The sequence below is a fragment of the Tachysurus fulvidraco genome, chromosome 12, assembly GCF_022655615.1.
Source record: "Tachysurus fulvidraco isolate hzauxx_2018 chromosome 12, HZAU_PFXX_2.0, whole genome shotgun sequence".
In the NCBI taxonomy this organism is placed as follows: domain Eukaryota; kingdom Metazoa; phylum Chordata; class Actinopteri; order Siluriformes; family Bagridae; genus Tachysurus; species Tachysurus fulvidraco.
In genome coordinates this window covers 470,252-497,558 of record NC_062529.1, presented here as the reverse complement: position 1 = coordinate 497,558, position 27,307 = coordinate 470,252, and the positions used below count along the sequence as shown (strand labels likewise).

At 42.6% G+C, this 27,307-nt stretch overlaps 2 protein-coding genes across 4 annotated transcripts in view; both read right to left on the bottom strand.

Annotated features, from left to right (window-relative positions):
• Positions 1-21,236: 21,236 nt before the first annotated feature.
• On the bottom strand, positions 21,237-25,922 carry pnn (pinin, desmosome associated protein). Its single transcript, XM_027134752.2, has 9 exons — positions 25,728-25,922; positions 24,932-25,009; positions 24,779-24,847; positions 24,613-24,688; positions 24,282-24,376; positions 23,989-24,064; positions 23,675-23,830; positions 23,198-23,336; positions 21,237-22,858 (listed from the first exon to the last, which is right to left on the bottom strand). Exons 1-9 carry the CDS (start codon positions 25,838-25,840, stop codon positions 21,738-21,740), a joined length of 1,923 nt encoding a protein of 640 aa, XP_026990553.1. The 5' UTR covers positions 25,841-25,922; the 3' UTR covers positions 21,237-21,737.
• Positions 25,923-26,261: 339 nt separating this feature from the next.
• The window catches only part of gemin2 (gem (nuclear organelle) associated protein 2), a 7,785-nt gene continuing 6,739 nt past the window's right edge, over positions 26,262-27,307 (bottom strand). For all 3 annotated transcript variants that reach the window (XM_027134723.2, XM_047821397.1, XM_027134722.2), the window contains 3 exons: positions 27,120-27,230; positions 26,937-26,995; positions 26,262-26,673 (listed from right to left, as the gene is read on the bottom strand). In XM_027134723.2, coding sequence (XP_026990524.1) covers positions 26,637-26,673; positions 26,937-26,995; positions 27,120-27,230 — 207 coding nt within the window. In that variant the 3' untranslated portion in view covers positions 26,262-26,636. The remainder of the gene's footprint in view (positions 26,674-26,936; positions 26,996-27,119; positions 27,231-27,307) is intronic.

Here is a 27,307-nt window from a genome sequence, read left to right as displayed (position 1 = left end):
TGACTGTTACTGGTGTGTGTGTGTGTGTGTGTGTGTGTGTGTGTGTGTGTGTGTGTGTGTGTGTGTGTGTGTGTGTGTGTGTGTGTCTGTCTGTCTGTCTGTCTGTCTGTCTGTCTGTCTGCTAATGGCAGGACAGAGGTGGCAAAAGTACACACATCCTTTACTCAAGTAGAAGTACAGATACTCCTTTTTTAAAAGACTCCAGTAAAAGTAGAAGTAGTGACTACACTCTGTTACTCAAGTTAAAGTAAAGACGTTTGGGCTCTGACACGTACTTAAGTAAAAAGTCGCCGTTACTACTGTTTAGTGTCATGTTTTATATATATATTTTTTATACATAATTTTGGAGTGCTGATGGATATTTGTGTTCATCAGCCACAAGAGTGTTATGAAAGTCAGGCACTGATGTAGGTGAGGTAGGGTGGAGTCAGTGTTCACATTCATCCCAAAGGTGTTCAGTAGGGATGAGATCAGAAAACAACCACATATAGCAGGAAAGGTCAGGTGACCCAATACTTTTGGAAGTATAATGTATACCAAGTGTATCACCAAGGCCATATCCCAAACTGTAGGGAGATTCCAGCTCTGTGCTTCAAAACAACTCAAAATTATTGTGATGTTTTACAAATGACAAAATTAATGTTCATTAAATTAAGCACTTGGTGTTTTTGGGTTGACCCCAGGGGCAGTTCTAGGGTCTCATCTTTAGGGGGTTTTAGCCCTCAGTGAGAATTTAAAACAAGAAGAGTTCTATATTATATATTATATGACAACTCTGGTAATAAGAATAGTGACATTTCACTGCTTTTGGTTGCCGTCTTTGTGTCTTTCCGCCGATTAACGTTATAGATAAACGCCTCCAGCTCTGACTGCGCGTGCACGCTGCGCGTACCTGTGCTTCTCCGTCCTAATAAAGCAGACAGCTGAAGACGCACGTGTGAAACACTACAACACACGCGTGTAAAAGCAAAGTAAATAAAATCGCTCTTGGATCAAACTGATAAATAATTTTCTTTCCCATCGACGACATGTCCTGCATTTTAATGTCATTTTTATTGTTTATTTATGAAAGTAAAAATGATCCTTATAGTTTTAGGGTGGCTGAGATTACAGACAGGGGGCTGAAGACACCCTAATAAAGGGCTAGAACACCCCCTAGGTGACACAATTCACAACGCATTCGCCAGGAATCCTTTTTGACGCCGATTATTACAAACATCTCCGTCATATATGGCCATGTGTGTTCAGGAATGTCCTCGTTGTTAGTTACTTTAACATCGGTGACTCCCTCTGAATGAACATTAGCCATTCCTTTTGTAGGCGCTGCTCATTGTTAGCTCCGCTATCCTTAGTCTATGTCTGATAGCCAGTAAATAATACAGTACACCAGTCACATGGGGAAAAAGCCGCACAATGATAGGATGATAGGCTGGAAACAGCGTCCAATGAGAAGGAATAATATTAAAAGTAACGAGTCTGTTTGGGAAATGTAAGAAGTAAAAAGTACAGATATTTGTGTACAAATGTAATGAGGAAAAGTCAAAAGTTGTCCGAAAAATAAATAGTGGAGTAAAAACTGATACCAGAAACATGTACTTAAGTACAGTAACGAAGTATTTTTACTCCGTTACTTCCCACCTCTGCGGCAGGAACGGTGAGAAATATTGACAAATCCACCGCAGTGTTTACAGAAAAATTCAATGTTACATTATCACATAATATATACTGTAACACATTAACAAAACAAAATGCTGTTCAGACGAGACGGGAGACGAGACGGGAGACGAGACGGGAGACGTGGCGGGAGACGTGACAGGAGACGAGACGGGAGACGTGACGGGAGACGTGGCGGGAGACGTGACGGGAGACGAGACGCTGCAGTTTTATTATTCTTTAACACTCTTTCACACCTTTTCAACATTAATCACATGACCGTGGCTCCTGAGGGGCGTCAATATTTATGGGTCACTGAAACAAGCCTGTGAGATTTCTGATCATTTGATCACTTCATTTTAAAGCAATAGAACAATAATATAAACATAACACACTCCCATGTCCTCCTAATCATAAACATTAGCTAACTACCGGTTACTAAAGTCACTCCCTCTCAGTTTAGCTAACATGCTTCACACAGGTCTCGCTAGTTACGGGTATAAAACCCATCCTTAGTTTGTGTCCTGTATAAAAATAAGTGTGAGTGTCTTTGTGTCTTGGACCTTGCCACAGTTAACATCTATTTTGATTTAGCTAACATAAGAAAATAAGCGTGCTAGCTAGTTTTAATTATCTAACTAGTTTCTAGCTTGTACTTTCTCTTTATTTGAGGAGTTTATCTGTGTTTGTATCTTTCCTAAGATAATATTTGTTTCCTTAGAAGTTTATAATTTGTTAGCGCTGTGCTAGTCATCTTGCTAACTGAGTCATCGTGTGTATTTTAAGATTTCGCTGCACTGAGATGTTAAAAAAAAATGAAAGAATTAATTGCTAACCACGAGTTTTCTAGCCGATATGCTGGAGTTTTTCTTCCATCTGCACAATAAATATCACTTAATCATTTATACATTTATACACCTACATACACGATCTCTTTTAATCTGATAATTACGTCTGACAGGAGAGCAGAGCTTTAACAGACGAGCGCTAGCACACGACCGTTAGCTAATAAAACACTCCATGACCTTCAGAGCTCTTTGTTAGATTACAGATAATAATAATGTTTACTTTATAAAACCATGAACATCTGTTCCTGAAGCTGTTTACTGCTCCGGGCGGTTTATTATTTACTGCTTCTGTTACCGAAAGACAACTTTTTAAAGGTAAACATGTTTATAATAAAATACTTGCGACGTATTCGGCGATTCTGATGCTAGCCCTTTAGCATTGTATATTTCTTGTTCCTCTGAGAAGTTGGCGGTTGTGCTTTGTGCTAATGTCAAATGTTAATTAAAGTATAACAGTCAGGTTTCACTGTTCGCTTGTTAAAAAATAATAATAAATAAATGTGGAAATAACAGCGCTAACGTGGAGTCCAAGCGTAGAACTAGCCGAGGTGAAGTAAGCACCGTAACAAGACAAGAATAGAAATGTGATGGTGGTTTTACACAGAATATGATGTGTACAGGATTAGGAGATTATTTATCAATCGTCAAGGATCAATGACTAATAATTATTTAAATCACATGTTTCAAACATCTTCATTAAAAATCCGTGTTTTTTGTTCTAATGACTTCCGACTGAATAATTCAGACAATCTGAATGCAGATGTGTTTTTATTGACTTTGTATTTCACAAGAAGTTCTTAATGAATAAAGACAAAACTTTTACACTTTTAGTATTTATCACAAATTCACAAGCCTAATGTAATGATAATCATGATGATGATGAACATGATGAGGATGATGATGATGATGATGATGAACATGATGATGATGAGGATGAGGAGGATGATGATGATGATGATGATGAACATGATGAGGATGATGATGATGAACATGATGAGGATGAGGAGGAGGATGATGATGATAACGATGATGATGAACATGATGAGGAGGAGGAGGATGATAATAATGATAATGATGAAGATGATGAGGATGATGAACATGATGATGATGAGGATGATGATAATGATGATGATGAACATGATGATAATGATGAGGATGATGAACATGATGATGATGAGGATGATGATGATGAACATCATGATGATGAGGATGATGATAATGATGATGATGAACATGATGAGGAGGAGGATGATGATAATGATGAAGATGAACATGATGATGATGAACATGATGAGGATGATGATAATCATGATGATGATGAACATGATGAGGATGATGATGATGAACATGATGATGATGAGGATGAGGAGGATGATGATGATGATGATGAACATGATGAGGATGATGATGATGAACATGATGAGGATGAGGAGGAGGAGGATGATGATAACGATGATGATGAACATGATGAAGAGGAGGAGGATGATAATAATGATAATGATGAAGATGATGAGGATGATGAACATGATGATGATGAGGATGATGATAATGATGATGATGAACATGATGATAATGATGAGGATGATGAACATGATGATGATGAGGATGATGATGAACATCATGATGATGAGGATGATGATAATGATGATGATGAACATGATGATGATGAGGATGATGATAATGATGAAGATGAACATGATGATGATGAACATGATGAGGATGATGATAATGATGATGATGATGAACATGATGATGATGATGATGAGGATGATGATAATGATGAAGATGAACATGATGATGATGAGGATGATGAACATGATGAGGATGATGATAATGATGATGATGATGAACATGATGATGAGGATGATGATGAGGATGATGATGAACATGATGATGATAATGATGATGATGAACATGATGATGATGATGATGATGATGATGATGATGATGATGATGATGATGATGATTATGTAACCTAGTGAGCAGCATTAATGTATTCAATGTTAGAGATTTAAGCACTTATGTACGTCGCTCTGGATAAGGGGTCTGTCACATGCTGTACATGTAAAATGATGATGATGAGGATGATGATAATGATGATGATGAACATGATGATGATAATGATGATGATGACAAGGAGGAGGAGGATGATAATAATGATGATGAAGATGATGAGGATGATGATGAACATGATGATGATGAACATGATGATGATGAACATGATGAGGATGATGATGATGATCATGATGATGAGGAGGAGGATGATAACGATGATGATGATGAACATGAGGATGATGATGATGAACATGAGGATGATGATGATGAACATGAGGATGATGATGATGAACATGATGAGGATGATGAGCATGATGATAACGATGATGATGAACATGATGATGATGATGATGATGATAATGATAATGAGGAGGAGGAGGAGGAGGATGATAATAATTATAATGATGAGTTTGAGAATGATGGATGAACATGATGATGATAATGATGATGATGAACATGATGAGGATGATGATGATGTTTCACTCCAGATCAGGTGTTTTAGATGAAGTGGGTGCAGGTGGAGGTGAGGAATGTTCAGGTCAGATCAGATCCACACTCGTGATCTAACAGCAGAAATATCTAAAGGCCTGAAAATGAAAACTGAGTCCTGAGCAAAAGGAACAGCGGTGTCTCATATAGAGCTCATAAAGCTCACATGACTGGGTTTATTGGTGTTCATATCAGTTCTACAGGTCATAGAGCGCTGGACAATTTTCTACATCTTGAGCTGTTTTTTTTTCTTTTTTCTTTCCCTCTCGTGTCTCTTTAAACGTCGCCTATAAAACCCTGGAATCTCCTGATGGCATGAGAACCCTCAATCAGCGCTGGATTTGTGGAGTTTCTGCAGGTTTTTATCGGTGGTTGAGTAAAGATCAGTGCTTACAGACCTGTAAAAGCTGCGAGAGAGGTTTCTGAGCTCCAGCCACAGGGTCATAAAGGGGAAGAGATTTATTCCTCTGATGTGTTAGAAGCCGGCGCGTGGCCCCGGGGCCACAGAGACGAACACGAGAAAAATGAGCCGTGAAAACGATCCGGGCCTGAAGAAGAACCCGACACCTCCGACATGCCAAAGTACACAGAATTAGGGTTGATTTAAGAACAGGACAGGGTTCTGGCACTACACCAGTGTTAGGACAGACTCGGGTGGAGGTTCTTCTAGAGAGACAAACAAAGAGCTCTTAACATCTCTGCAGTTTCTCACAGTGAATATTAAAGTCTAGTTTATTAAAAGGACAGAAGTTAAAAGGTTCTTCTTTAAGGTTCTTTGCTTCTAAACACGGTTCTAGTTGTTTTCTGCTCTTACACTGTTGTAGGCTTCTACATAGTGTGTGTGTGTGTGTGTGTGTGTGTGTGTGTGTGTGTGTGTGTGTGTGTGTGTGTGTGTGTGTGTACTAATATATAAAGATCCTATTAGAATTTTCTGGTTCACTCGGAGAGTCGAGCTGCTGCCGCCACAACTGAGTCGTGAACTCTCGAGATTTACTGAGACCACAGGGAGGATTTATACAGAAGAAAGGTGTAGTATACAGAGTTACCTAAAAGTGGGCGGAGTCAGTGTGATTAGAATGATGTAACACTCACCTTGTGATGTCTGTGATCTCTAAATCCTCTGGTCAAAAATGGTGTTTGAATAAATTTTTAAAAAATGTAATATTCTTATAAAAACTTTTAATTCTCCTACAGTCATGATGTCAAGAGCTGAGAGTAAAGATGTGAAAAATAAAACTATAAAGTAATTCTTTGTGTGCATCAAAACGCAGTGTTGTTTGTAAAATCAGCTGTTTACCTTCATCATCCTCATCATCACTCAGACGAACAAACAGAAGACTGAAATATAACAAAATAAAAGTTAAATGAAACAATGCTGGTGAAAACAGCCGCGAGTCCTCGGAGAAGAGAGGAAAGCTCTCGGTTATGTTCACACACGACGTCCAAAAAAAATTAATTAGGCCATCACTTTGCATATTATATGACCAACACAAGCCCCAGAGGGAGAACACACACACACACACACACACACACACACACGCGGTTATGCCTGCTTTATTCCAAACAAGCATCCATATCAGTTTTCGTCGCTGCCTGGAACGCAAACAAACACACAAACACTCGCGGCAGGAATCTGCAGAGCAGCTGTGCTGAATAAATTACACATTTCCAGGGGAAGGAATCAGAACTCAAGGCGACCAAATGGATTTCATACAACTTGGAAAATGTCAACAGAAGAACCGGGGGAGCAAATACACACACACACACACACACACACACACACACACACACACACACACACACACACACACACTCACACTCACACACACAATGTAAAAGCAAAAAAAATTGAACATCACTAGCGCGTTGTTTTGCTGAAACAAATCTGACATGAATCTTTCCTTCGGTGGCGTCTTATATTTAGATGAAATACAAACATAGAAAAAGGAAAAGCCCTAAGACACTGTGTGTGTGTGTGTGTGTGTGTGTGTGTGTGTGTGTGTGTGTGTGTGTGTGTGTGTGTGTGTGTGTGTGTGTGTGTGTGTGTGTGTGTGTGTGTGTATGAGTGTTCATGTGTGTGTATTTCTGAGTATGTGTGTTTGTGTCTGTCTGAGTGTGTGTGTTTGTCTGAGTGAGTGTGTGTGTGTGTGTGTGTGTGTGTGTGTGTGTGTGTGTGTGTGTGTGTGTGTGTGTGTGTGTGTGTGAGTGTGAGTGTGCATTTGTGTGAGTGAGTGTGTGTGTGTGTGTGTGTGTGTGTGTGTGTGTGTGTGTGTGTGTGTGTGTGTGTGTATTTCTGAGTATGTGTGTTTGTGTCTGTCTGAGTGTGTGTGTGTCTGAGTGTGTGTGTTTGTCTGAGTGAGTGTGTGTGTGTGTGTGTGTGTGTGTGTGTGTGTGTGTGTTTGTGTGCGTGTGTGTGTGTGTGTGTGTGTGAGAGAGAGAACACAAAGGCCTAATTATCATCCAGCTCTCATACAGAAGCTAATTTAGCACTTCATTATAAACGGTTCTTGACGCTGACCTTTACACAGCACGCAGGCCGTGAACCATCACCCTCCTACTGTCAGTCAAGTGCAAAAGTATTGGCACCCAGTACTTGTTATTTTATTTAAAAACAGCTCTATTACTCATAAACTAACTACATCTCTTTGCTCAAAGAAAAATGTTTAATTCTGAAGTGATGGACAGCTTCAGCAATCTAACATCTCCCTTACTCCATGATTATCTCCCAATCTCTCTCTCTCTCTCTCTCTCTCTCTCTCTCTCTCTCTCTCTCTCTCTCTCTCTCTCTCTGTGTAACAGTAGGTGAAGAGGATCTTCTCAGCTGTCAGTCAGTTTGTTCCTGCAGCGTGTAATCAGGCAGATCATCAGCAGATTACAAACCACTGCAGTCTGAACACATCTGTGATCAACTCGGACAGAGCAGGAACGAGTCTGATACGGGGGGGGAGCAGATCCTCTGCAGCTACTGTAACACTGAGAGAGAGAGAGAGAGAGAGAGAGAGAGAGAGAGAGAGAGAGAGAGAGAGAGAGAGAGAGAGAGAGAGTGAGTTACTAAAGCCTAAGTGAAGTGGGCGGAGCCAGTGATGGGAAAAACCACTGAGTGACGTTTATGATGGTGCAGTGAGGAGATGGAGTGATGGTGGTGATACACACCTTTTATTCAGATGTTTGCAGATGTTTCGTTACTAATCACAGCTCCAGAAACTGTCATAAAACTCTTTAATGAAACCTTCAGCACTGAAGTTATCTGAGTTAACAGTCCTGACACTAATCCTGTAAGGAGCATTAATGTAGTCAGGACTCTTTACTGTCTGGAATCGGTTCTTCATGGTGGAGAACTTCATGAAGGTCATGTCATGATAACACACACCATCTCTACACACACACACACACACACACACACACACACACACACACACACACAATGTCTACACATACACACATAAACACAAACCATCTCTACACACACACACACACACACACACAATGTCTACACATACACACATACACACAAACCATCTCTACACACACATACACACACACACACCATCTCTACACACAGACACACACACACAATGTCTACACATACACACATAAACACAAACCATCTCTACACACACATACACACACACACCATCTCTACACACAGACACACACACACAATGTCTACACATACACACATACACACATACACACAAACCATCTCTACACACACACAGACACACACCATCTCTACACACACACACACACACACACACACACACACACACACACACACACACACACACACACACAATGTCTACACATACACACATAAACACAAACCATCTCTACACACACACACACACACACACACACACACAATGTCTACACATACACACATACACACAAACCATCTCTACACACACATACACACACACACACACACACACCATCTCTACACACAGACACACACACACAATGTCTACACATACACACATAAACACAAACCATCTCTACACACACATACACACACACCATCTCTACACACAGACACACACACAATGTCTACACAAACACACATACACACAAACCATCTCTACACACACACAAACACACACCATCTCTACACACAGACAAACACACACAATGTCTACATATACACACATACACACACACACCATCTCTACACAGACACACACAATGTCTACACATACACACACACAAACCATCTCTACACACATACACACACAAACTATTTCTACACACACATCATCTCTACACACACAGACACACACACATCGTCTCTTCACACACAGACACTGACACAAACCACCTCTACACACATACACACACACACCATCTCTACACACACAGACACACACAATGTCTACACACACATACACCATCTCTACACACACACAGACAACACAAACTATCTCTACACACACAGACACATACACACACACCATCTCTACACACACACAATGCCTACACACACACCATCTCTACACACAGACACACACATACACACACACACACCATCTCTACACACACACACAATATATACACATACACACACACACACACCATCTCTACACACACACACAATGTCCACATACACACACCATCTCTACACACACATACACACACAATACATACACATACACACACACATACACACACAATGCCTACACATACACACACACCATCTCTACACACACAGACACACACAGACACACACACACACACACACCATCTCTACACACACAGACACACACAGACACACAGACACACACACACACACACCATCTCTACACACAGAGACACACACATACACACACACACCATCTCTACACACACAGACACACACATACACACACACCATCTCTACACACACAGACACACACACACACACACACACACCATCTCTGAGGAGAAACAGTAGCTGACACTCGGAAAATACTTGCTATCAGAATGGCTCAGTCCAGACCAACACGGAGCGGAGGAGCAGGAGACGGGGTTGCCATGGTAACTGGAGTTATCTCTTTGATGGGAGCTGGATGAGCAGCGCAGGAATATAAAGCTCACCTGAGGCGTGGCACTGTTTAAAAATAGCATCCAGCGAATTACAGAAGCGATTCTCATTAAAGAGACGGGGTGTAGAATAAAAGGAGGAACATTACAGTAGGATTTCAGAAATGTCTCTCATGATGAACTTGTTCCACACAGCTGACGTTTTCACTTCTCGTCTTTATTCAGTCTAAATGTTCAGACTTTTATCTCTTTATAAAGAGGTTTACTGGAGCGACGAAACACACGGCTGAGTGCGTGCAAGTGTTGAGAATCGTCTGATACCTGCACGATAAATCAGATTGTGAGGTCGGGTCAGTATGTTTATTACAGACGCAACAATATGTCGGAAATTTTGAGGCTAAAATGTCAGTGACCAGATGATTGGAAACATTTGTGTGTGTAAATGTGTGTGAGGGTAAAATCCATGCAGCGTTAATACACCATGTCCGTCGTTTTATTTAGACGAGCATGTGCATGAGCGATCGGTGGGTCACGCAGCACAACTGACAGTTAAACTACAAACCTCAGGTCATTTCATCAGTTACAGCTTGTTAATGAAATAGGCCACGCCCCTTAGATGATGGTGATTTAAAGGTGGGGTCTCCGTTGTTTGAAAGCCAAAGTTGACATATAAAATCACCAAAACAAACACGCCCCTAACCCAAACGGGTCCCACCCCTGTATCGATAGCTCCGCCCACACATACATACGTAACCCGGGCGACTAACAGAAAGAAATGTGTCTTTATCATAGCTGAAGGGAAGAACGATACGATTGTAGATAAACAAACAAGCAAAAATGCCACACAAGCATAATGATGTAAAGGACAAAGGCATATATTAGTTCTGTGTAACAAAGCAAAACCAACGTTACTCACCTATCGAGAAGGAAAAAAGCGCCTCGGAGTCTTAAGTAAAGTCGGCCACATATTCACAGGTCGGAGTTTCCCGAGTCGATAACTCCTGAGCTAAACGCTGTTACTACACAAAACGCGGTTGTAGCTGCCTCTCTACATTACTACGATAGAAAAGAGGTGTTATTTGTGTAGTAACAGCGTTTAGCTCAGGAGTTATTGACTCGGGAAACTCCAACCTGTGAATATGTGGCCGACTTCCTGCTCCTTCAGTTCTCTCCAGCGCTGGAAAGCTGATCCTATATTAACACGTCCTACTTCTTGTCCTTATCGTAAGTCTTTCTTCTCTTTCTTTCTTTGTTTTTATTCTCCATGTCCATGTTAAAACCGCTTTCTGCTAATGTCACACACGCGCACCGAACACTCTCTCCGCCCATATCGACAAGCCCCGCCCCTTTCTGCTCATTGGCTACACGTTTGTTTTGATTCTTGTTTTGTTTGTCAACCCGACTCGGTTTTCTGAAGCATTTCTCAAAAAATTGGAGACCCCACCTTTAAGTCACATGTGTTTCAGTCAGACACATGATGAATGTGAGAGGCAGGACGGACAGTAACCTGAGGTCAGGGTGAGGACTCTGATGGTGTTACCCGCTGCTACACCACGCTGTCAATATTTTGTTGTTTTTGAACACTTTGTGTGTTGTTTTTAAGCCAGTAGCAGTTCTGGACCTTTGTGTTACTTTTCCAAGTTCACTTTAACTTTCGGTGTAAAACTAAAGGAATAAAGGACTCTCGTGCTCTCAGGGACATGAACACGAACTCGGCCGCTCCGCAGGATTCACACCACTTCAGTGCGTCTGCGTCTGTGTTCAGCTCGAGGCTAGAGAGAGTCAAGCGTTCTTGATGGAGGTCCAAACAGGAGGTGAAGTGTTTCTGCTTCTCTCTCTCACTCTTTCTCTCAGCAGCTCCTTCAGGCGAGGGTGTCAGCCGACCGTCACGGCCAAACAACTCCGTCTCTGATGTTTCTCACCACAAGCTGGGATCTTCTAAACCTCCAGGCGGCTTCCTGTGAAGGTGTCATGAGATACGTGAGTATCAGAATCAAAGCTCTGATCACAGGCTCATATTCACCTGAGACGCAGGATTAGAGCAGATTTGACAGATCACATGTATGTTTAATACAGATCACATAAACCTGCACTGTTTAGACTGACACAGGGGGCGGGGCTTGTGTACAGCTCACACCCAACAACTGGTACAGTGAGAACAGAACAAACATCCACGTGGTCGTACAGCGTGGGACAAGAAATTGAAATTGTTCAAGACCGATTAAAGTCTGTGGATCTCCAGATTCTTACTCATAATGTTCTTTTTTATATCTAGAACCTGATAGAGGTCCAATAAGAACCTTTTAGTTAGAACCTTATTAACTAATTAACCCTTAAAGAACCCCTGAAGAACCTTGTTGTCTAATACTGCATGTGTTATGTGTGTGCATGTGCAGTGAACTCTAAATTGTGGTCATATTTATCATCTAGAACCTGGCAGATGTTTAACTAGAATTGGGCTTTGAGGTCTTTCACACATTCATTCATTCATTCATTCATTTCCTACCGCTTATCCGAACTTCTCGGGTCATGGGGAGCCTGTGTCTATCTCAGGCGTCATCGGGCATCGAGGCAGGATACACCCTGGACGGAGTGCCAACCCATCACAGGGCACACACACACTCTCATTCACTCACACACACACACACTCTCTCATTCACTCACACACTACGGACAATTTTCCAGAGATGCCAATCAACCTACCATGCATGTCTTTGGACCGCGGAGGAAACCGGAGTACCCGGAGGAAACCCCCGAGGCACGGGGAGAACATGCAAACTCCACACACACAAGGTGGAGGTGGGAATCGAACCCCCGACCCTGGAGGTGTGAGGAGAACGTGCTAACCGCTAAGCCACCGCGTCCCCCCAGCTTTGAGGTCTTTGAGGGCAGAACATTGTGAGTTTGACTCCATGGACCACCACATGTCCTTGGCTGGGCCCTTGAGCAAAGGCCCTCAACTGCTCGCTTGTATAAAATGAGATAAGATGTGAGTTGCTCTGGATAAAGGCGTCTTCTAAACACTGTAAAGTGTTCATCTTGGAATCCTTTCTATAGTGAAACATTCTTTAATCGAACGGTTTATCGATCAAAGCTTCGAGGGTTTTTTATTTTTATTTCTTCTCTCACTTTGTAAAAGTTTGTTTAATTTTTTTTCCCATTGGCATTTTTCTGAGCAGAGAATGAACAGGTCTAACGAGGATGTTGTGATGTTTTCAGCTCTACATTTTCTTTAAGTCTGTTTGGATCCAGAGAGCAGATAAATCTATTCAGTTTTATTTAGTCTGATTGCTATCGATCTGAATTGGACTCTGAACAATTCTCTGCTGTTTTAATGGGTTTAGATTGACATCAGAGGAGCAAACAGAACAGAGCAGGTCATCGGAGCAGCTGTGCTGATGTGTGTGTGCGTGTGTGTGTGTGTGTGTGTGTGTGTGTGTGTGTGTGTGTGTGTGTGTGTGTGTGTGTGTGTGTGTGTGTCATTAACTGTAGAGACACTTAAGAACACAGGAGAGAACTGAAACCCTGGTCGATTTTTGTGAGTGACGACTACAATCCAAATAAATGTGAGATGATGTGAAAACACATTTGACACTTGGGGAGTAAATCAAACACCTTAAAGACTTTACAAACACAAGAGAAGTGTCAGTGTTCTCCACCAGCTCCATCCGCAGCCACCGCAAACAATCGCCGTATTGATTTGTAGAAGCCGCTGACGCTCTGATCGCTCACTGCATTACTGTGCAATTCATTTCCAGGGTTATATCCAGGCTCTATGGCAGAGACGCAGGATTCCTCTCAGCACAAGGGAGGACAACACAGAGGTGATGTGTTCACATCTTCTGGCTCTAGTCAGGACACGAGCTGCTGCGTTCTGGACCGACTGGAGCTTGTTTATTAAGTGACAAAGTGACAATCGGCTAAGTTCGGTGACCCAGACTCAGAATTTGTTCTCTGCATTTAACCCATCCAAAGTGCACACGCACACACAGTGAACACACACACACACACACACAGCAGTGAACACACACACACACACACACACACACACACACAGCAGTGAACACACACACACACACACACACACAGAGCAGTGAACACACACACACACACACACACACACACACACACACACACACAGCAGTGAACACACACACACACACACACACAGAACAGAACACACACACACACACACACACACACACTGAGCAGTGAACACACACACAAACACACACACACACACACAGCAGTGAACACACACACACACACACACACACACACACACACACACACACAGCAGTGAACACACACACACACACACACACACACAGCAGTGAACACACACACACACACACACAGCAGTGAACACACACACACAGCAGTGAACACACACACACACACACACACACACACACACACACACACACACACACACACACAGCAGTGAACACACACACACACACACACACAGAGCAGTGAACACACACACACACACAGCAGTGAACACACACACACACAGCAGTGAACACACACACACACACACACACACAGCAGTGAACACACACACACACAGCAGTGAACACACACACACAGAGAAGTGAACACACACACACACAGAGCAGTGAACACACACACACACACACCGTGAACACACACACACAAAGCAGTGAACACACACACACACACACAGCAGTGAACACACACACATGCACAGCAGTGAACACACACACACACACAGAAGTGAACACACACACACACACACACACACACACAGAAGTGAACACACACACACACACACACTCACCATGAACACACACCTGGAGCAGTGGGCAGCCATTTATGCTCCAGTGCCCGGGGAGCAGTTGGGGGGTTCGGTGCCTTGCTCAAGGGCACCTTAGTCGTGGCCGGCACGAGACTCGAACCCACAACCTTAGGGTTAGGAGTCAAATTCTCTAACCATTAGGTCACGACGTCCCCCTTATGCTCCTGCTGTAACATCCAGACAGTAAAGTATTACAATAACCTAGAGGTAAGAATATGGGTAGAGGGGTTTATATGGAGAAACACAGAACCTTCTGGAACACAGAACATGTCTTTAGTAAGAGTGGAGAAGTCACCGGATCTATGAACTGATAACAATCAGTCGGACGAGACCCGAGCCAGGAGACGGCCGTCCCTTTAAAGAGCTCTGATGGTGGATGGATACAACCTTCAGTGTGTAAAGTGACCAGAACTACTTTCTGCTGCCAGCACTTTTGTAAAATGGTCAAATTCATGATGAGAAACCTTTTTTAATTTGTTATGTAGCATTCCACAGGAAAAAAGAAATCAAGGTCAACTTCAACTCCAGCGCTAAAGGATTTCTATAAGTATTGGCACCCTCACGACGTCACGACTATCTTTGAGCCTTGTTGTAAAATCGACTATAAAATGTAGATATTCTCACACGTATTAACGGATTTGACCATAAGTCTTACAGGATAACATTTACTAAGTGCAATATATTTAATAGTTATTTAATAAATATTATATATTCATGCTAACATGCAGGAGACTTTAGTTTAACAGTCAGCTGCTTTTTATCTACAGAGCTTTGGTGAAGCTTCAGGACTTTAAAGACAAACGGTTTAAAAAGCCCAGCTGACACATATTAGCTCAGCATCAGCAGGAAGGCAGCTCTAAGGGACACACACACACATGCACACTCACACACACACACACACACACACACGCCAGCAGAGAGCTGAGAGCCAGCACTTTCATTAAGCCCTGCACGATCTCCCTGTCTTTGAAACTCACAGGAAAAAAGTCTGGCTATTGATCTGAGCACTGGACTTTTCTGCCTTAAATGAGGAAGGGAAAACGCTGACCACTGACAAGGGACGTCTGCACAAAATACATGGAAAATTAGGGACAGCGCCGCATTAAAAGTTCTCCAGCTATCGATTTGTTCCGCTCTCGGCGGTACGACTATACAAGCTCACTTTCATAAGGTAAAAGGATAAAGGATCGTTTTATCATCCGCTAACAAACACGCTCGCTTGTCTCGTTTTCTATAACTGAAGAGTTTACTCTTATAAAGTCTCAGAAGTTAGCTCACTGAATCCAGATACTATTGATCAGCATGAAGGTTCTTTAACACAGGAAGCTGAACTGTCACCTCCACCGGAGAGGCTGCAGAGAGAGTCGCTGGGATTTAAACGTATTACAGGTCACTGAAATTTGTATTTATCTTATTATTTTTGTGTGAGAGGACGAAGGTGAACACGTGAGAACTTTACTCTACTTGCTAGTTAGCACGAGGTTGTTCTTCTGTGTGTTCCTGCTTTAACATCTCCCTATTTGCCACTCCATACTTTTCCCACTGCTAAGTGATCATCCACAGGTGAGATGTCATTCATTCATTCATCTTCTACCGCTTATCTGAACTTCTCAGGTCACGGGGAGCCTGTGCCTATATCAGGCGTCATCGGGCATCAAGGCAGGATCTTTGGACTGGGGGAGGAAACCGGAGTACCCGGAGGAAACCCCCGAGGCACGGGGAGAACATGCAAACTCCACACACACAAGGCGGAGGTGGGAATCGAACCCCGACCCTGGAGGTGTGAGGAGAACGTGCTAACTACTAAGCCACTGTGTCCCCGGGAGATTGAATGTGTCACTGAATTAAAGCTCAGTGTTATAGAGACCGGTCAGGGGTTGGAGCTGTCTCAGTGTTATGGACAACAATAGAGTTGTTTTTTAAACACAAACTTATTTTTATGATATTTACATTTCATTTTATACTCAAATTCATTCATATTTCTGATGTGTATATAAGTTTTTGTGTCTAATTAAATGCTATACACACATGCCCCGCCCCCACGAGTGTGTTTACAGTTAACATGATGCATTTGTGTGTTTTTGGTCGTGTCTTCCTACACGTTCCCTTTTCCGACCATCACTTGTAGAATAAAAATATTTGGAGTTTTTTTACTGGAATGTCGCTACCTCAGATCGATGATGATGATGAACGCAATTCCATCTTTACGCCGTCAGTAACGTCGTTAAAGCTACCACACGTCTCCCGTCGGCGTGTCACGTTCTCCACAGATGTAAAAACACTCTTCTTATAAACTCCTCATTGTGTCACATCCCTAACTGCCGAAGATACAGACAGGTGTGTTTAGACTGGGCAGGTTGTGACATGGTGAATCTCAACACTATCGGTTGGCCTTCAACACCCCATGACTGTCACATCAAGAGAAAATACTGTACATCAACCAACTGAACGGAATCCTGACTCTCAGGATGCTTCATGAGGATCTTAGAGACTGGAAAGATTCATCCAGCCTGAGAGAGAAACACAGCCGGCTGAAATCTCCCGTCTCCCTCTGAGTGCTGTTTATTCAGAGCTCCTCCTGAAGAGAGGGTCGATAGGAGATCTTCATCATTCTGCTTCATCAGACACACAGTACTAATGAGGCAGAGAAAAGCTGATGGCTCACTTTGTGCACGCACGCACACACACGCACAAACACACACGCACACACGCACACACACGCACACGCACACACACGCACACAAAACCGATCAAAAGTTTGTAATCGCTGTTCTTAAAGATAAACTCCATGTAGTTCACTGCTTTCACATCATCATTACTGAGAGATGACAGTAAAGAGTCTTATAACATTTATAACCATGAACAGGTTTAACACTGGACTCTGATTGGTCCTCAGGTGCTGATGAGTTGTCTGATGAACAGCAGCTCTGACGGAAGAGCAGGTTTATGTTCATGTACTTGTTCTAGTATGTTTACATTTCTACAGCAACGCTGCTGCTTTATAAGAGGAAGAAAACAGGTTTTATAGAACGGTACAGAAAACACACACACACACACACACACACACACACACACACACACACACACACACACACACACACACACACACACACACACACACACACACACACACACACACACACACACACACACACACACACACTCTCTCTCTCTCTGTGCTACCCCCTGAGGGGAACACGGGGTGTGTGTGTTTTTAAACCTGCGTGTGAGGTTTTAAGTGTAAAATGTGTAACGACAGTGTGAGGACTCGCAGGTGTGTGAACACAACATTTAGATAACAGTTCAGTTTCAATAAACAAAAATAAATAAATTACACAATTTAATAAATTCTGTTTTCCTGAAAAAGGATGAAGTGAGAAAAGTATTTCATCAGTGTTTGATGGAATGTGGCCACACACACTTACACACACACACACACACACACACTTACAGACACTATAACATGCACACAGACACTATAACATGCACACACACACTATAACATGCACACACACACATACGCACGCACGCACTATAACATGCACACAGACACTATAACATGCACACACACACATACGCACGCACGCACTATAACATGCACACAGACACTATAACATGCACACACACATACGCACGCACGCACTATAACATGCACACACACACACAGACACTATAACATGCACACACACTATAACATGCACACACACACACGCACGCACACACTATAACATGCACACACACATACGCACGCACACACTATAACATGCACACACACACATACGCACGCACACACTATAACATGCACACACACTATAACATGCACACACACTATAACATGCACACACACATACGCACACACGCACTATAACATGCACACAGACACTATAACATGCACACACACACATACGCACGCACGCACTATAACATGCACACACACACACACAGACACTATAACATGCACACACACTATAACATGCACACACACACACGCACGCACACACTATAACATGCACACACACATACGCACGCACGCACTATAACATGCACACAGACACTATAACATGCACACACACACATACGCACGCACGCACTATAACATGCACACACACACAGACACTATAACATGCACACACACTATAACATGCACACACACACACGCACGCACGCACGCACTATAACATGCACACACACACACGCACACACTATAACATGCACACACACTATAACATGCACACACGCACGCACGCACGCACTATAACATGCACACACACACACGCACACACTATAACATGCACACACACACACTTACAGACACTATAACATGCACACACACACTATAACATGCGCACACACACACTATAACATGCACACACACACTTACAGTATAACATGCACACACACACTTACACACACACACTATAACATGCACACACTATAACATGCACACACACACACACACACTATAACATGCACACACATACACACTATAACATGCACACACACACACACACACTATAACATTCACACACACACTTACACACACTATAACATGCACACACACACACACACACACACACAATAACATGCACACACACACACTATAACATGCACACACACACTTACACACACTATAACATGCACACACACACACACACACACACACAATAACATGCACACACACACACACACACACACACACAATAACATGCACACACACACACTATAACATGCACACACACACTTACACACACTATAACATGCACACACACACACACACACACACACACAATAACATGCACACACACACACAATAACATGCACACACACACACACTATAACATGCACACACACACTATAACATGCTATAACATGCACGCACACACTTACACACACAGTATAACATGCTATAACATGCACGCACACACTCACACACACAGTATAACATGCTATAACATGCACGCACACACTTACACACACAGTATAACATGCTATAACATGCACGCACACACTTACACACACAGTATAACATGCTATAACATGCACGCACACACTTACACACACAGTATAACACACACACACTAACACACGCACGCTATAACATGCACGCACACACGCACACACACACAATAACATGCACACACACTATAACATACTAACACACACACACACACACAAACACACACGGCAGAAAAAAACAATTACCATAAAAATATCTGGCACTAAAATCTGAACTTCCTCTAACGACGCTTGTGAGCAGTATTATACGGTGACGTCACCAGTGCTTAGGCCACGCCCACATCAGGTTTATCCTGCACTACAGCGTCCTGCTACAGAAGGTGAAGATCTCTGTGATCATTCTGACTTCGGTTTTGTTAACTTTTAAGAAGAAAAACAAACATTTTGAAAATGTAAAATTCTCTCTGACGTCCACAGAAACCAGAGGGAGGATGAAGCAGAACGCTGAAGACAGAGACATGGTGTTTTCCCACAACATCAGGAAGGACCTTCAGGGCTTCACTTCATCAGCACTGTTTACTCAGACCATCAGTCTCATGAAGAGCAGGCAGGGTCGGGGGGCACAACACGGCCTGCAGCTCTACTGCCACCATGTGGACAACAGCAGCACTTTACAAACACAACCTGAAAATAACTGAACAGTTTCGAGGGCTTGTGTTGGTCTCATTTTACACTTCCAGTAAGCAGTTTGTGCTACTGTGTAACACGAGGAAACTTTCTCTCATCATCATACATCAGCGTGTTAGACACAGCTCGACTAATCACACGACACAGGAACAGAACGTTTATAGGGGTGTATTTATACGATCAGAGACGAGTACTGTCTCGTGTACAGGAGGATCAGTCTGTTCTTTAACACCTAGAATACACACTGTGCCGTAATGATGCTTAATAACACCTACGCTTCATTATAAGGTCCATAGTAACACCTATTATACCCCATAAGGCTGTCAGCATCAGTACCACACAATGACACCTTATAAGGCCTCATCAGGTTTATAATCTGTAGGTGATGTTACAGGTCATTTCTGGTGTTGTACTCGGTGCACACTGAACATTTCATGTTAGTCTTCGGCGCCACTTTTGTCTGTAGGAGACCGTTATAATGCAGTAAGAGGTCACTCGGGCATATTAAAGCAGCGGTTTGTGTAAATATGGAGTGTTTTTATCACACTGCACCATTTCTTTACCTAGTTTTATCTAGACACTTTAAAATGTGTTAATTATAGCTTCAGAACTAAAAGAGTCAGTGCTGTGCTGTGTATATGTGAGTAGATGTTTATTATGGTGTTCATTTCACACAGGATCACACAATAAAGTCAAGACAACGAAGAGTGTTTGTTTTTCTGCGTTTTTATTCAACTTCCTCCCAGCATACGATTACGCTTCGTTTCTACAAAAGGTCAGCGGCTCTCTAAAAATCAGGGATGCGGCTCTTGTCCTGACACGGCGGGCTGGCGGTCGCCTGACATTTACAGAGAGGAACTGAAGACAGACATCTGCACGAGATCACTACACTACCATGCTGAGGACATGACAACCCACGATACTGAGGTGAAAACCGCTCACGTTCGGTACAAAACTCATCACTTCTGGTATCGGATAAAGTTCACAGGTTTAACATGAGCTTAAAATCAATGTTTATAAAAGCTACAAATTAGGACAGCAAGCACAGAAAGCAATAGATAAATGTATTTAAAAAAAAAAAAAAAAGAAAGAAAGAAAGAAAAAAAAAGAAACCCAGAAGACAGATTTAATCTTAAAGAGCAGGATGTTATTTTAAGGCAATTCCAACTCCCCCAATGACAATTCTCAGACTCTCTCAGTGTCATTTTCCTTCAGCGCCTTTTCTCTTTTCGGTCTGATTTTCGGTCCCGCTCGCTGCGTGATGGCCGTTTTCCCGACCTGCCTCCGTCCGAAGCAGTCCTTTTCCTGTCCTTCTCCTTGGACCTCTCTTTCCTTTCTCTGTGGCCGCTGCTGCTTTTGCTCGCCTTCTGACTCCTGTCGCTCTTCCTCCGTTCTGAATTCCTCCTGCGACGCTCTCTGCTGCGGCTGCGTGACCGAGAGCTCGACGACGAAGAGCCTGACGAAGAGCTACTGGAGCTGCTGGAGGACGAGCTTGAGCCGCTGGACGAGGAACTTGTCGAGGAGCTCGAGGAGCTACTGCTGCTCTTCTGGCTTTTGCTCCTCACTTTAGCTCGACCTCGCGCCTCGTCCACTTCCCCCTCGGCATTCTTTGCTTCCTGAGACTCTACGACTACTTCCTGTGGCTGCTTTGCATCTTCTTGTTCAGTCTGAGGTTGGGGCTCGAGAGCACCACCTGCCTCTGTGAGGTCTATTTTAGTTGTGGGTTGCAAGGAAACATCGGCAGGAGGATCTGTAGACTCCTCCGCTTGGACTTCCATGTTGTTTTCGGTGATTTTTGGGGACTCTGCGCCGTCTTCTTGATGGATTTCCTTCTCTTTCTCTTCCTCTCTATCGTTACCTACCTCTTCTACCTCTGGACTCTTCTCCTGCACTTCTTGCTGCTGCTCTCCCTCTAAATCCCCCACTACCATCTCAACCTCCATCTTCTCCTCTACCTCTCGATCCTCCACTACTGCCTTTTCCTCCTCTTCCTCATTGTTCTCCCCCTTCCCCTCTTCCTTCTCAATCACCTCTTCCTCCTTCTGTTCCTGCTCCCCATCTCCTTCCCTCTCCCTGACCTCGGAACTCTCCTCCCTCTCTTCCATTTCCTCCTCTGCCTCCTCCTCCTCCTCATCCTCCTCCATCTCTACACCATGCCGTTTACCTGTCAACCTTTCCTTCTGCTTACCCTCCTCTTCATCTTCCTCTTCTTTCTTCCGCCCTTCAGCGTTCTCCGTTTCCTTTTTGCCAGTGCGCTGAGACTGACGCCTCGGCCGAGCCTCCATCTTGTTCAGGTGCTCGGCGAACGCCTCGCGCCTCTCATCAAACATGGCTGCAAAGTCAAACACACCAAATTGTGTGATTTATTTTCCCACAATGCAACATTTCCTGCTCATAAATCCATGTTTCTGATTTTACAAACTAAAACATCAAGATTAGAACAAATGCAGATCTCAAATGATCCGAATGAAGTAAAATCTTTACACACGATCGGACCAAATGGTAATAAACCTGTCGCAGGATTCCAGCTAATCATGCAGAAAAGAAAAAAAAAATAAAAAGGAGTTTTTCAAAAATAGGCCAAAATATTAAACAACACATTTCAAGCTACATTTAACTTAATCACTAACTTCTCCTTCTCCATATTTAGAGGAGGAACAGAACACTTTACCATTCATTTTTTTCTGAGACTCGTCCAGGAGCTTCTGTGTGGCTGAACACATGCGACCCGGCAGGTAGAGGAGCGGAGGTTTGGTCTTCGTGCGAATGAACTTGATGATCTTAGTGTTGTGGGCGTTCCACTCCTCTTGCTAGGAGAAAAAAAAATGAATAAGTGAAAGCTGAAACAAAACAAAAACCTCTACAACATGATTTTAAGGTGTTTAATAAAAATAAAAAAAATCTCCAAACTTAACTCAAACATCTGAAGCAGATGAAAGTTTTAATCGTTATTAAAAATGTATTTGTGTCTCAGATTAACATCGTGCACCATCTGTGTTAAAGCAGATTTTCTTTAATCCTAACTCACTAATAAGTGTTCAGCTGTATAGCTCTAACTTAAAGCCGTCTGTACCAGCAGGATAGTTTACTGATCCATGGACACGACAGGAGTGTTTATAGAATAATAACTGATAAAGGAGGAGATTACCAGCTGAGCCAGCTCCACTTTATGCTCCAGAAGCCTGAGCTCCGTCTGCTTGGCTCGTCTCTCCTCGAACAGCTCGCGTCTCTCGCTCTCCACTTTCTTACGCTCTTGTTCGGCTTGTACTTCCAGCTTCTGCTCGATTTCCTGCCGTCTTTTGAGCTAAAAACGGGGTTGAGATAAAAGATGTTTTATGGTCCACGTCTCAGCCGTTATGGCAGAGCTGAACACTGACTGCACCGTGCGCCATTTTCTAAACAACTGTAACTCAGACATTAATAAGAAAAATCCTAATCAAGTTAATGCACTTTGTTAAATACCCTCTCTGTGGACACGGTGGACTCCTGCTTAAATTTCTGTAAAGTTCCCATCAACAGGCCAAACATGCGGCGATTTCTGCAGGTGAAACAGGAAACAGAGTCACAGAAACAGGAAACAGACTTTATAAAATCAGTGCAACAAATAAAGAATTTCTGTATAATTTCATGTCACATTCATTGACATGAGGTGCGTCTGTACACCTATACACTGAAGTACAGAACAGCGGACAGTGTTTTTGTTGTGCTCGGAACTACAGTGATTTACATCAGATACACTAATATCGGCCTGATACCTTTGCTTTCCTCTCTCGTCCATTGTCTGATCCTGAATCAGATCTCTGCGTGTGCGCTCCTTGGAGGTAGCGACTACTGATGACTGCAACGCTGGCTGCACAGAGACAGAAAAGCAGAGTTAATATTCACTCATTCACCTGTGCATTGTTCACACACATTCACCGTATTGATGTGTGAATAGTATTGCGTGGGCAGGACCCGCGTGTGCCAATAGTTTTGGGGACGTTTGTCTGGTTTAGTTTTTATACGAGGCAGTAAGTCGGCTGGATGTGTACGAGCGCCTCCTGCTAAGACACGTTTAACCTTTGACCTGAAGGGCCGTTGTCTTACTTTTTTGACATCGTCCTCGTCCTCAGCGTCGCTGTCATGTCGTGAATCTCTCCTGGCTCGCTGATCCCCTGCCAGCCTGCGGGGACAAAATAACGGGTCAACACAAACTTGAAAAAAAGCATCAGATTTAATAAGTTAGTAGTTTAGTAACGGTCTGATTTGATACCTTAAGAGAGCCCCTTCGACATCCCTCTGTTTGGCTGGGGGTCCTCCACCGCCATCGGAGAGTCCACGCCTTCAAACAGGAACACGTTACGTTAAACTCTTTAAACCATGCAATGCTCAATGCAATTCTTTTGGGAAAGAATTTAAAACGTACCTCAGTATGTTGATTCCTCTGCCTCTACCTCCACCTCCACCTGGGCCTGTGAGAGAAAGCCGTCTGGTCTGACCTGGCCTGCAACATCATCATCATCATCATCATCACTCAGAGCTCATTAACACCCAACATTATAATATACACACTCTACAGCCTGCGTGAGAAGACCAATAAACACGTGTATACACGCCATTAGGCTCCTGGGAGCTTCATTCCAACCCGAGACGGTTTTAAATGGACAGAATAATATTTACACACATGAGAAGTGGTTTATAAAGAATTGCTCACGCTGTAGAAAGGAACTGAGCACCACATGGGGAGTAAACAGGCTTGTTCACATTACAACCCGTTTGTTTCAGACACTCACATAAACGGAGGTTTAGCTTGTTATTACAAACGCCTAAGAGCCCGTTTTGTTCACTAGCTTTGCTACTTCAGCTAACTAACGACGCCATGCTACCGTGCAGCGTGCTTTAGCTAGCGCTAACTAGCATAACGAACTGTAGCAGAAATGTAGCTGAGGAAATGTCTCAGAAATAAGTAATTATACATCAGATTCGGAACCCGACGATAAATAAAGGTCTTAAATCGCGTCACATTTTCGGGTTAATACGGACACTGTAGCTAACATTAGCATGCTAACCAGGCTAGGCTAACCTTGCTAGGCTAACCTTGCTAGGCTAACCTTGCTAGGCTAACCTTGCTAGGCTAACCTTGCTAGGCTAACACGTTTATTAGCCACGTAGCCGAATGACCTCCATTATAAACTGTGGCCACAGAAGCTCATGCTCCTTACCGTAACTCGTTCGGGTCCCTGCCGGTTAATTTCTTTATATTTTCGTCCACATTCTTCAAGCTTTCCTTCGCTTTCTCCAGCTGGTCTTGTAAAGCTCGCACAGCCACCGCCATGATGCTAATCTGCTGCCGTCCTGCTAACAGCCTTCGGATCCGGGGCGCTAAAGACGGGTGTGAGCAGGAACAGAGCTGTATGATTGACAAAGGCCGTAGCCAATGAGAATTGAGAATAAGTAACGATCGTGTTGATTGACAAGGAAATGAGCTAATAAAAATCGTCGATTCGAGTTCAAAATTGGTTCTAAATGGTTGATTCAAAAGGGGGCTGTTTAACGAGTAAAAGTGCAATAATAATAATAATAATAATCAAATAATAACAACATTAATAAAAGTAATCATAATAAAAATAATTATTATAATTAAATAATACTTAAATATTAATAAACAAATAATAATTAAATAATAACTAAATAATAATAATTATTCATTAATTCAACAAATGTCAAATAAACTGGAGGCAAGTAAAACAAATATATATGTAATTGTGTATATGTAATTTATTCACATTATATGAAACGTTTGATGTACAAACATACAATTTTTATGTATAAAAATAAAAAAAAGAATAATTTGAACTCTGAAATGAAAATTAAGCATAAAAAATGAGAAAAAGAAAATCTGAGCCTAACATTTAAATACAGTATTTAGAAGTTTATTTCAGAACAAATCCTTATTTATTTATTTTTTACATTTATTAGTTTATCACAATTTTAAATCCAGAATACTGATTAAAAAAAGTGACAGTTAAGGCTGAATATTCAGAATTTCTGCCTTTTTCAGCCTCCATACAAACAGAGAAGTGAACAGAACAAAATGTCGTGTCCAGAAGCTCGAGGTTCATCTTCTGTCTTCACTCTTTGTCAGCCAAATCATTTTGTTCAAAATACCTAGAATAATAAATAAATAAATAAATAAAATAAATGCTGTATATTTGTACACACAATATTAAAAATATGAAGAGTGACAAGTCATGTGGCAGTAATCAGTTCTATGTGATTATATGTTATGGTCAAAATACAGTCATTAGAAGAGAGGAGAGTCTAAACGTGTCTAAAAGTTTAAACGTGTGTATATCGTTGATGTGATCCTGCTGGTGACGATGGGTTATGTCTCATGGATACGCTCCTAGGGACGTTAGCGTGTTCATTACCTTGCTACTATACAGATCATGAGGTTCAGCGCTGATAAACGCTCATCATCTTTATTCTCCTGGAACACACAACACAGAGATGTCACTTCCTGTCCACAACTGAAGCGTACAAGGAAACACCAACCCACAGACAAGTATAGAGGTTTGTGTGTGTGTATGTATGTGTGTGTTTTGTGTATGTACCAGCTGAGCCCGCACTGCAGAGCATCTCCTTGCCAGCTGTCTGATGAGTGAATGTGCTTCAGGGAGAAGAGGTTTCTCAAGACATGCCAATAAAGCATAAAGCCATCTACCCTGTGAACACAAACACACACACACACACACACACACACACACACACACACACACACACACACACACACACACACACA

What these genes read in the sequence shown, in the direction of transcription:
- pnn (XM_027134752.2), bottom strand. Translation starts at nt 25,840, where the DNA reads ATGGCGGTGGCTGTGCGAGCTTTACAAGACCAGCTGGAGAAAGCGAAG. An exon ending in AGGGACCCGAACGAGTTACG is followed by an intron (nt 25,010 to 25,727) that starts GTAAGGAGCATG and finishes ATGATGTTGCAG; the next exon opens with GCCAGGTCAGACCAGACGGC. An exon ending in GTCGAAGGGGCTCTCTTAAG is followed by an intron (nt 24,689 to 24,778) that starts GTATCAAATCAG and finishes TTGTCCCCGCAG; the next exon opens with GCTGGCAGGGGATCAGCGAG.